This window comes from Arachis ipaensis, chromosome B03 (genome assembly GCF_000816755.2).
Source record: "Arachis ipaensis cultivar K30076 chromosome B03, Araip1.1, whole genome shotgun sequence".
Classification (NCBI taxonomy): domain Eukaryota; kingdom Viridiplantae; phylum Streptophyta; class Magnoliopsida; order Fabales; family Fabaceae; genus Arachis; species Arachis ipaensis.
Window position 1 is genome coordinate 121,987,849 of NC_029787.2, and position 12,059 is coordinate 121,999,907.

Here is a 12,059-nt window from a genome sequence, read left to right on the forward strand (position 1 = left end):
AAAATAAAAATAGAAAAATAGATTTTTTCGTTTTTAGTAAAATTCTTAGCTTGATACAAAATTAGGAGTTCATAATGAAGAGATCTAGCTTGGTTAAGAGCAATCATCCAGCATGTAAATCAATAAAATCATACGACCAGATACCATTCTTTCATCCCTATTTGGTTTGTTTTTCATTTTTAATATTTTGGTTTTAAAGATTTTATTTAAAAAAGTAAAAATAAAAATAGATTTTTTCGTTTTTAGTAAAATTCTTAGCTTGATACAAAATTAGGAGTTCATAATGAAGAGATCTAGCTTGGTTAAGAGCAATCATCCAGCATGTAAATCAATAAAATCATACGACCAGATACACACACCACATTCTTTCATCCAAATTCCAATCTCTCTTTCCGCATCTTGCTTAATTCAACCAAAGCTATATTTTGTTATTTCAACGCGCATTGGCTTTGAATGATAGCTAAACTAGACATAGGAATAGATAATAGATGTTATTAGTTGTATAATTCCATGAAATGCAACTACTACATTTTCAGTATGCAACTATTTTCTCGTAATTATTGAATGTAGGAGGGCATTGGGGGCACGCTTTTATGATTATGGATTCTACCTTGAATGAGAAGTGGCAATGAAATCTTCTTTTTTTTTTTGTCGAAAACTCGAAATGGTAATGGTAGGAGGCGAGAGAATAACATAGTGATGAAGCCGACAATAGAATCTTTTGTGATCTAAAACATACATATCCAGACATTTCGAGTCAATTTTGACACGATGAACGTTCTATCAAGGGGGAGAAGCAAAAAATTATAAATATAAATAAATAAATCAACAATAAAAAATCGAAGAAAAACTCCTCTAGTATAGCACTTTGCTCACAGCTGCACTATCATCATTCGTGTTCTGGATTACTCAATGCTACCTCAAGTGCATACAATTTTCCCCCTTTGGCATTGCCATCAAGGTAGCAAGGAGACAAAACTTACACCAGAAACTACAAAGAACTTGAAAATATGTGAATGTTGTACAAATATGTCTTTCCCAATAGAGTTCAGCATATAACAATTCTGAGTTAGGGAAAAAGAGCATTAGTTGCAAACATATCAATTCATAAGATGAGCAATCTTAGCAAGAAACAAAATCAAGGTTCCACCAACTCCTTTCATTCCATTTAGTTTCAGTTTCTAAGAGCTGTACACTCTCTTGGTGCAACAAACGCTGCAAAACTACCAACTACGCTAGAGCCAACTACACAGAATTGAAAATTATGGCAGTAACATATCTAACAACAATTATAACATCCTCATCTTCCCCACAAGGCCCTACCCAAGATTCCCTCTATTTATTCTGATGATCAATTCTACCAGCTAGCATCTGGAAAACAATTGAAAAATGTGAATGATACACATTTTCTGCATTTGTTAAGCAAATAATGAGGAAAACCGCCAGCATGGATTCTGCAGAAAAAAGAACAGATCTCCGAATCATCCACTACTGGTTTACCAGTTTGTCTCCAGTGTTTTCATCCTCGCCATCTTTCCCACAGCTGAAAATCTCATGGTCATCAAACCCTACAAAAACAAGGAAACAAGATAATTAATGACATTGTCTACCAAGCAGTTTCCATATCTATTACTGAATGATTGGAAAAAAGTGAATGGAGAGGCAGTTTCCATATCTATTGAAACACACATAACTACCTTCGCCCAAGTCTTCAGCTTCATCATTTAAAGGCCTTATAGGCATTGAGTTAACAGAAGATGTATCCAGTACCATGCAATCCAAGTTCCCATTCTCTTGGAAGTATAAATCGTTTGCCTTGATCCATTCCTCAACCATACTGATGTTGTTGAAGGATAAGGGATCACTCAAATGTTGTTCTTTGCTGGTGTACCTGAAAGAAAATCAAACAACAGAATATAAATTCCCTTTCAACTGCAAACTGCATTAACAGAATCTATCAATATACAACCATCTAAGCTCACATTTGTCTTAGTTGTAAGTTGTGTTGAACGAAGACAAGATCGTTGAGATGTTGCCGTTCTATAAAATTCCTTGTATTCATTATTTTTTGTTCAAAAGGAATCTGGTTTCTTTTGTAGATTGGTAAACTGCATGTTTGACTGAGAATACGAATTGCTAAACGTGACATGTTGGGGCAGCCTCCTCCATATGTTGACCACCATTCAGCTACAAAATAAACATATGAAAGATAAGTACATGAAATGGGGTTAGTCTAACCAGTCATCAGAGAAAGGAAATGCTCAAATAGGGTATCTTGAGTATAATATGTCTCAAGTATTGAAGAGACATTCAAAGAACCCAATCATTGTTGGTGTAATAATGCTATGCAGGTCATAACAGAAATTATATCCAACTTTTTACCGGATTTTAGAAGAATTATGCTAACAGTGATTCTACAACGTAAACAAACTTTCAACAACAATGCTAATGGGGTGGTCACATTGCAGTTGCAGTACATTCAGAGCTCATGCAGAAAATTTCAGTTTCCACTCCTATGACACTAGTTTTTATGTCTAAGCATAAGCATTTTACACAAAGGACAAGATAGTTTTTTCCTCTTTCAGTTGATCAGTTTTTATATTTATGCATCATTACTATTTTGGGTAAATAGCATTCGTAAATTTTGATTTTTTTTTTTTTCCTGCCTATTAAGTTACTTAAAGCAAAAGAGAACATGGCAACTGAAAATATATTATTCCTATCTAAGAGAATAGGTTATCGGCCCTTACAAGGAAGTAAATTATCTCTAGCTCTGACTGCCATCTTTCTCCCAAAATCTCCTGCACCAGCCTTGTATAATGTTATCTCTTTGATAATTTTGTCTTGGATTCTTGTATCAGGGACTAATCTCTCTATGCAATCAAACATCCCCGAGAGAATCTCACTGTGGATATCCCCTTGAATACCAAAGAAGAACTTTGGATTAAGATAGAAACCAGCAGCATGAAGGGGATGATTCCACAACCTTTCCCATCTGTGATGTATAATATTCCAGTACACCATATATTCCTCCTTCTTAACAAGTGCTTTCTTAATAGCTTCTTTTGCCCGGTAAATTCCAGCATAAATGTAACCCATTGCAGGTCTTGTCTCACTGGCAGCTGTTCTCAGGACTCGCAAGAGAGGAGCTGTTAGACGAACAATCATTTCACATGAAGACCAAAACGCTTCATCACTTAGGATATCTAACATTTCCAGACCTGCTGGTTTCTTTGAGTATGGGCAATCCATCCACTCCTGAGAAGTGACCATGGCCTGTAAATTGTGTTTGAGATCAACCATTCGTTTCAATGTGGAAAAGTTTGTTGCAAACTGTGAGAAGGCAGGATCCACAATATCATTCCCTAAAGTATACCTTCTAACCATACTCAAGACCGAACTACAATTGTACACAAATCTTGTTATAGATCTAGCTTGTTCAATCACAGTAGTAATCCACTTGAGATTTCCAAAATCTTCAAGAATCAAATCAATGCAATGAGCTACTGAAGGACTCCAATAAAGGGTAGGAAAAGTATCAGTCAGCCGCCTACCAGCATCGGCATATTGCTCTTCGCCTGGCGTAATCACTTGAAGCACTTGCCCGACTCCAATTTCTTCTACTATTTGTCTTAGCAACTCATATATACTCTCTGCAGGAACTGAAACCTCAGTAGCATCAAAAGTTTTCAAAAAGATTATTCCTTCGGGACAGTAAGCGAAAATGTTTAGCAGCATTCTTCCAGCTTCTGAACTCAGCTGATCCACCAAGATAGAGCAGCCTGTCCTCCCCCATGTCATCCTGCACCTATCTACATCATTCTTCATTTCTTCCACAGAGGTTTTCAGGACCCAACCACGAAGTTCATGATGCGAGGGGCACTCGAATCCCGGACCCCTTGAAGCAATTGCCTCCACCATCTGCTTGAAATAGATTGAGTTCACAGCATCAAAAGGTGCACCAACATCGTAGAAAAACCGACCTATTGCCATATTAATGTGACTGTCCATCCTTTTGGGAACCACTGTATTTTTCTCCACCACAGGAACAACCTCAGGGTTGGCATAAGTTGCAGTCGATTGCTTGGGTCTTAACTTCTTTCTCCTTTCTACACCTTTACTCATCCCTTCCCCAGCAGGCACTACCGTATTCGAATTGCCTTCCACTGGATTCTGTATTGCAAGGGATTGTATTCCCTCATTGGCATTCCCATCCACCTGATTTAGAACCGAATTCACTACATTATTCACGACAGTATCCAAAGGAGTAAGATTCATGATCTCTTCCTCGATCTTCTGCTTCTTCCTCTTCCTCATGACAACCCCATCCAAGCTCTGCTGCATATGTAGCCTAACATCATGGGGAACACGGCTGCAGGTGGATGCATTGCCCTTCTGACAAGCAAGATGTTCCTTAATCCTATGAATCCCACCACCCTTGAACATCTTGAGGCAATATATGCACTTCAATTGAACCTTGTCCCCACACTTAAACATCTGAACATGCTTCCATGCAGGGTCATGTTTCTGGGGTGTAATTTGAACCAGTTCAAGATTTGAACCCATCTAGGACTGATCACACCCCCCGCCTTTTTCTTCTTTTGCAGCTGAAATCAAAACAACAAGCACTATCTCATAAAACTAAAACTAAACCCACGTGCAATTTCTCATTTTTCAGTGTCAAATGTTGTAACGATTCAATCCTTGGCAATTTGCATCTAAGAACATTTATTTTCATATAAAACACGAAACTCTGAAAATACCAAAAATTAAATAAATAAAAAACAGGGATACAGAGAAGAAAAGAAAAGAGCTTACCCGGTTCGTGTGTGGTGTTGAGAATCGCAATCGAGATGGAGGAATTGAGTTGGGGAATACGAGCAGAAAAACAGAACCGAGTTAGGGTTGGAGTTCTGTTGGAAGAGAGAAGTAACCGGATGGACCGGTTAGGGCAGAGAGAGGGGAGATTTGAGTTTGCTCTGAATGGATCCGGTTTCGGCGGTCAAAGGTTATATAGCCGGGCCGGTTTGATTCGCAACGAAAAACCGAGATTCGTGCTCTTCCTCCGGAGCCGGACAACACTGGTGGTATTCTGGTTGTCTCTTGTATCGCGTATATTTCTGTTTTGTCCAACCCAACGCAACTCAACCCAACCCAACTCAACCCAATTCCACCGTTCCTTATAAAGACGGATCAGATCGAATTAAATATAGAAAAAATTTTAATTTAATATGCACTAAAATTATTGGATTAGATTTAATATACACATTTTTAGCTTAGAATCCAATCCGAACGTTTTTGAATTAGATCGGATTGGATATCGAATAAATTTACAAAAACAGAAAATAACAAAAGTAACAGAAAATTAACAAAAATGATCAAAAGATTATCAAAAAATTAACAAACATTAACAACAATAAAAATGTCCAGAAATAGGGTTTTAAGGCTGCGTTTGGTTTTGAGAACAACATAAAAAAAGACATTGAGAATAAGATATAAAGGATAGAAACACAAAAATTAGTGTTTTTGTATTTTGTTTGGTGATCGATAAACTAGAACAAATTATAAAAATATAATTTATTCTCATTTTTTCATAAAAAATGAATTAAGAAGAAAATTTAATGATAAAAAATATAATTATGAAAATTTGATAAAAATAACGAAAGAAAAAATGAAAAATAAGTTGTATCTTTTGTTAGTATCTCTGTGTCACAAAATACACTAATTTAATGTCTCTAGACACAATGTCTCTGTCCATGTCTTATCTGCCAAATATAATTTTGTATTTCTGTATTCTTGTCTCATGCCTGTAAACAAATACAGGCTAAGTTATGACAAAAAAAATTAACAAATATTAACAAAAAAATAACAAAAACAACCAGAGAGTACAGACATAGGATTCTGAACGTAAATCACAGCATGGACTCTAGAAATAAGGTTTTGGTTCGATTATGGAGAAAGCCAAGAGCAGGAACGCGATTGGAATACGCCTAGGCCCGCCCCATAAATGGAGCGGACCGGCCCGCCCCGCCAACTAAAATGGGTTCAAAATGCTAGCCCGCCCCACTTTATGGCGGATTGGCGGGTTGGCGGGCTAGCCCGCTTGACTCTTTTTTTTTTGTTTTTGAAAAATAAAATTCATTAAAATTAACCAAAAAATAATAATTAAAAAATTAAATACAAATAAAAAATAGTCAAATTATAATATAATTTTTTTACTATTTTTTTAATTTTTAATTTCAATAAAATTGTTCAAAATAATATTTGTCAATAGAATCATCTTTATTTTAAAAAATAAGTCACATACTTTGAGCATATATACGAAATTGTAAAATAAAATAAATAAAGTTAATAACTAAAAGAAGAATAAAAACAAAAAAAAAGTGTTTAAAAATTCTATAATTATTAATTTTATAATAGTAATCACTCTTTTATTTAATAAAAAAAATAAAAAATAAAAATCTTCGACCCGGCGGACCGGCCCGCCCCGCCCCGCCAAAACCCGCCAATTTGGCGGTGCGGGTTTGGCGGGGTTTTTTAATTTGGCGGGCTCCAAATTCTAGTCCAACCCGCCTTTTTTAGCGGGTTTAGCGGATCGGCCCGACGGGCTCGACCCGTTTTGCCACCCCTACCGAATCGCTAAGTTGCAGCATTATGGAGAACACGAAGAAGGAAAAGCAGAAAACGAAACAGAACCCAATTGGAAGTAAAATACCATCAAAGACGAGATTGGAAAGCAGAGAACCGAGGCAACGCCGACGAGAAACACAAACAATGGAGAATATGGGAACTGAGGCAGGGCCAGTAAGGAACACACGTGATGGAAAAGGAGTGAGATAAGCGGCGATTCCGACGACTGAGGAGAGAAAGTAAGGTGAGCGACGACTGAAAGGGAGTGCGGTGAGCGACAACTAAGAGGAAGATGATAGTGAGAACAGAGGTGGCATGGCGGCGCACAGTATAACACCCTCACTATCAGAATGTCAAATTTCCGGCTGCGCCACTCTGATAGCTTGGATATTACGACGAATCTAATCATATTTGATGGTAATCAGGTAGTCCATATGACACTTGATTCACCATGGGAGGGATGCCCCCATCTGCATTTGGAGTGGGTCTGCCGATTGATGTTCCAGCAGATCAGCCTCAGAGACCTTTTAGAGTGAGGCGTCCTCCTCGATGTGGCATAGGCTCTCATTTGCTTGGTGCATTTGGGGACGATGACCATGACAATGGTGATGATTAGTAGCATTATTATGTTTATGATGTATTTGTATCCCGCTTATGTATATTTATTTGGATGACTGTATGACTTTATATTATATCTGTTTATGTTTGCTTATTTGGATGACTGCATGACTTTATTTTACGTCCGCTTATGTTTGCTTATTTGGATGACTGTATGGCTTAATATTATGTCTTTTGTGGTGTGCATAACATTCATATTATATATTTATATTTATATGTATGACATTTAGGGTAACTTTACTGTCGTTATCTTCTTTTTGAATGGAATTAACTTAAACAAAATACCAAAAGAACATTACCATATAACAATCACCATACATGATTTTGAATCCCGTGCAATACTTCAAACTAGTTCAAATAAAGATAAAATGGCAACAACATAAACTAAAAGAAAGGCAGCATAACATCTAACCATCAGATCCGACCATGGAGCCTCGCTAAGGGCAACTCCTACGAGTGTGCCCGGGCAGTCTGCAGAGGTCACAGCACTTTGGTCTACTAGGATCAGCATCATCCATGGTGTTATGGATTCTGGTGGACCTCGGTCGCCCTTCTCTTACACGTCTCATATTAAGGTCAGGGATGACAGTAGGTCCGTCATATGGCGGCCGAAGTCCTTCTAGAATAGATGGTGTAAATCCCATCAGGTACACGTTGAACACCTTAGACATGCTGTAAACATCATCAACATATATTGCTCAGTTCAACCGCGACTGAGCACAGCATGTGATTGCATGGCAACATGGGTAGTGCAGAGTTAAAAGGTAGCCACAGTCGCAGGTACGATCTCTAAGAAAAACTCGATACGTACCCAGCGAAAAGTTACCGGTAGGAGCCGTCTCGGCCATAGTATACTCAGACTGATGCCTGTCAAACAGAGTGACAGTGAAACATCTCGAATATCTCAAGTTGCGCTCTATGGCTTTCACTAGTGCATGGCAAAACTAGTGCCTAGAGACTAATTGCACGTTTGCCATCTGACCTCGAATCACAAACAGTCTGCAATCATAAGTATGTCGACTTGACCAACGAAGTGACTGGTAGATTTCTTGTGCCCTTCAAAACAGAGTTAAAACACTCAGATATGTTGGTCGTTATTTGGCCAAAGCGTCTGCTGCCATTCTTGTGTTGGGTCCACTTATCCTGCTCCATTCTGTTTTGCCAATCACACATAGCCGGATTTTCAGTTCTCATAATATCAAACCAATAGTCAAATTCTGCTTCAGTCTTCGCATAAGTAGCATTTACAAGTAGCCTCTTCGTATCTTGGCCCTTGAAACTGAGGGAGAAATTGGTAGCAATATGATGAATGCAAAATGCTTGATATGCATGAGGAGGTAGCCAATCACTATCAGGTACCTCCAGTGCAGCCTTGATGCCAAGGTGCTTGTCAAATATCACCAAAATATCCTATTGTGGAGTCACATGTCTTTTCAGGTTGGTCAAGAAAAAGGCCCAAGACTCTGTATTTTTCCCTTCCACAAGTGCAAACGTAATGGGTAAGATATTCGAGTTTCCATCTTGTGCGATAGCCAGGAACAACGTACATCCATACTTGCCATACAAGTAAGTACCATCGATGCTGTCTAGCGGCTTGCAATGTCGAAAAGCCTCAATACAAGGAGAAAAGGTTCAGAAAAGATGATGAAAATACACGGTTGATTCATCAACCATAATCACCAACTCTAACTAGAGAGGTCTTTAACAGACCAATGGTTCCCTCCATGGTGGACTGCACAGCAAGAATCTAATGGGGCAACTCGCCATAGGACTCTTTCCAAACTCCGTAGATCTATACTACTATCTTCTACTTCGCCATCCACACCTTCCTGTAGCTAGGCCTAAATACATAGGTTGGTTCAGTACCTTGCTGCAATATCTTTATCATAACCGCAACATCGGCTCTAACCAATGGAAAGATCCTCGCACAAATGACATAATAATCAATCTACTGGTGATCGTTTGAAATTGAGGTGGCCAAGCTAGTGTGAGGTTCGTTGTACCTCCTAACTTTCCAGGTGCTCTTTCAATGCCGGAGTGTGATATGAATCAACTACGTGCAACTTTTACCGAACTCCTTGTATCTCCCATGGTACTTAAGATGGTTTGATTCTATCATCCTATACTCAACTTCACACCGGATGCTGTAATCCTTTACACTCAACATAGCTCTCTCCTTACTTTGGAAAGATTGGCCAATCTGAAACTTCGTAAGAGCAATTGGATCATACAGTCCCTGACTCCCAGAGGTAGGATTTATGTCCGGCTGTTGGCCGATGCCCTCCAAGTTCAAGGTTGACAAATGTGGAAGATGTTGCTATGTGGCGGAACTCGATGGCCCATGATGTGTAGGTGGATTACTGTGAGTATTCTCATCACCGTCCCCAACAATGTCAATGGGCTCTTCGTTCGAAAAATCCTCTCACATCACATTTTCAATTCGATCCAGTCTAGCCTCAACTGCAAAATCAGGAATTAGGCAAGGTGAACTAGCCATCCCAACTGTAATAGATGGAGGACCAACCAACGGACAAGCAGTTGCAACCACAGGCATCGAGGTTGAGGCACCCCCAAAGTAGTCGACTGAGGATTCGGTACTGATACCCCAGAGCTGTCAACACCATCTTTCAACTTGGCAAACAACTTGTGTATTCTAACTTCCGAAAAACTTCACCTACAATGAAACAAGACCTGCATATCTTCATCGGACCCTATCACAAATGTATTGTACGTCTGACGTGGCGGAAATTGGTGAATTAAGAATTGTTATGAGATATGCGTTGCAAGTATAGTTCTTAACCAACCAGAAATCCGCTTATCAATTTAGAGGGGTTGTCACAAAAATCAAAATTAAAATACTGGGAGTATGAATCCCAGGTCGTCTCCCAACGAGTTGCAGAAAGGTGTGCTATTTTATTAATCAGATGTTTTCAAAAAGGGTTTGAGTTGAATAAACAGGAAATTAAATTGGAGAAATTAAGTAAGTTAAATAAAAGCCTTGACTGGGAGTAGATTAGTTGGAAGCCCTATTCTTGTTGAAGTACTCTCAAGATTAATTGATAATTGAAGGTTGTTCTGTTTAGTTATCCCTTACTAGGTAAGGAAAAGTCAAATAAGTTGGAATGTTGTTTCTATTCACAAGTTCCAATCCGCTCAATTGAAAAGGATTAGTGTCAGTGACTAGAGAGCATTTCAACAATAAACCCAATTACAATTTTTCTTTTAAGCATCCCAACTCAAGGGTTCCTTTCAATCAACTCCCCATCAAGTTAGGGAACTACTCGCTCATTGTGAATGTAGAACTCATAACATAGGAAAGGAAATTAAAGAAAGACGTTATAAATAAAACTCAAAGGAATCAATTAAAAATAAAAGTAATTCTTGTATTAATAAATTCTAAAATAATTCAATAGTAAAATTGATTAAATTAAAGGACATGGAAGAGTAAGGCCAAGTAAAGAAAACAAACTAGAATGACGAAATCTTGATGAGGTAATAACTCTTCTCAATATCCCAATGCAAAGAGCAATAGAAATAAAAATCCTAAGAACTATGAATGTGTCGAGAGAAAACCTAGAGGAGGAGTAAAACTAGATCTAAAAACTAAAACTGTGTAGAATGAATATTGTTGTTGGTTTCTGCATGTTCTCTGGCTCTAGTCTGCTTTTCTGGGCCGAAAACTGGGTCAAAACAGGGCCCAAAATCGCCCCCAACGAATTCTGCAAATTATGCAGATCGCGCACGTCACGCGATCGCGTCATTCATGCAGACGCATCATTCGGCGTTTTGCTTTGCCACGCGGGCGCGTCGTCTACGCCTCCGCGTCACTTGTGCTATTCCAATCCGCGCGGTCGCGTGAGCCATGCGGCCGCGTCACTTCTCGCTGGTCATCTCCTTAATTTCTTATGTTCCTTCCATTTTTGCAAGCTTCCTTTCCAATCTCCAACTCATTCATGCCCTATAAAGTCTGAAACATTTAACACACAGATCACGGCATCGAATGGAATAAAGGAGAATTAAAATACATAATTAAAAGTCTCTTAGGAAGCAAGTTTTCAATCATGTAGTAATTTTAGGAAGGAAGTATAAATACATGCTAATCATATGAATAAGTGGGTAAAGATCATGATAAAATCACACAATTAAGCACATTATAAACCATAAAATAGTGGTTTATCAACGTCACACTAGTTGACACAACAACAATAGGGGATCATGTAAAATAACTTTTTCACCCACTTTAACCCACACACCCCAACTTTTGTAATATGCTGATTTTTAACTCTGACAACATATTCGATGCCTGGATAAAGACCCTCAGTAGTTCCCTATACGTAAATTTAACATCGTGCTTTTTGTTTTTCTGAATTTTTCTAGAGCAATGCACTAAAGTTAGGAAACTCTCCTCATCATCCATATGTGAAAATGACACTCTACTACTTCTCAATTGCCTGAGTCGAGTATATATAGAGAATAATTCTATGCATAAATCGCTACTACCTCCAGCGGTTTTTACCTAACCCTCTTTGAACATAAACCACTATAGCCAGCATTATGTGTGTTGCCCCTCCTTCAGAAATCGCTACAGCCTATAGCAGTTTCTGACCAGCTCTATTTCAATGTAAATCGTGGCTACCAGTAGCGGATTACATTCAGTTTAAATCTGCTGGAGCCTGTAGGGATTTTTATAGTTATACAAAAATTGCAAATAAGTATGAAGTTTTAAAAGTTATAATAGAATAAAATTGGTTTCCAATCATTTTAATTCAGTAACTTGTCCTAATAAAAAATAAGGTTACTATTTTAACATT

The 12,059-nt window shown here is 38.3% G+C and overlaps 2 protein-coding genes across 2 annotated transcripts in view; one reads left to right on the plus strand and one right to left on the minus strand.

Moving 5' to 3' along the window:
- The window catches only part of LOC107631284 (L-type lectin-domain containing receptor kinase S.4), a 25,850-nt gene that overhangs the window by 6,182 nt on the left and 7,609 nt on the right, over positions 1-12,059 (plus strand). The window contains exon 2 of the mRNA XM_021119531.1: positions 1,131-1,138. Coding sequence (XP_020975190.1) covers positions 1,131-1,138 — 8 coding nt within the window. The remainder of the gene's footprint in view (positions 1-1,130; positions 1,139-12,059) is intronic.
- On the minus strand, positions 1,086-5,160 carry LOC107631283. Its single transcript, XM_016334683.2, has 5 exons — positions 4,819-5,160; positions 2,751-4,607; positions 1,983-2,187; positions 1,698-1,891; positions 1,086-1,568 (listed from the first exon to the last, which is right to left on the minus strand). Exons 2-5 carry the CDS (start codon positions 4,564-4,566, stop codon positions 1,489-1,491), a joined length of 2,295 nt encoding a protein of 764 aa, XP_016190169.1. The 5' UTR covers positions 4,567-4,607; positions 4,819-5,160; the 3' UTR covers positions 1,086-1,488.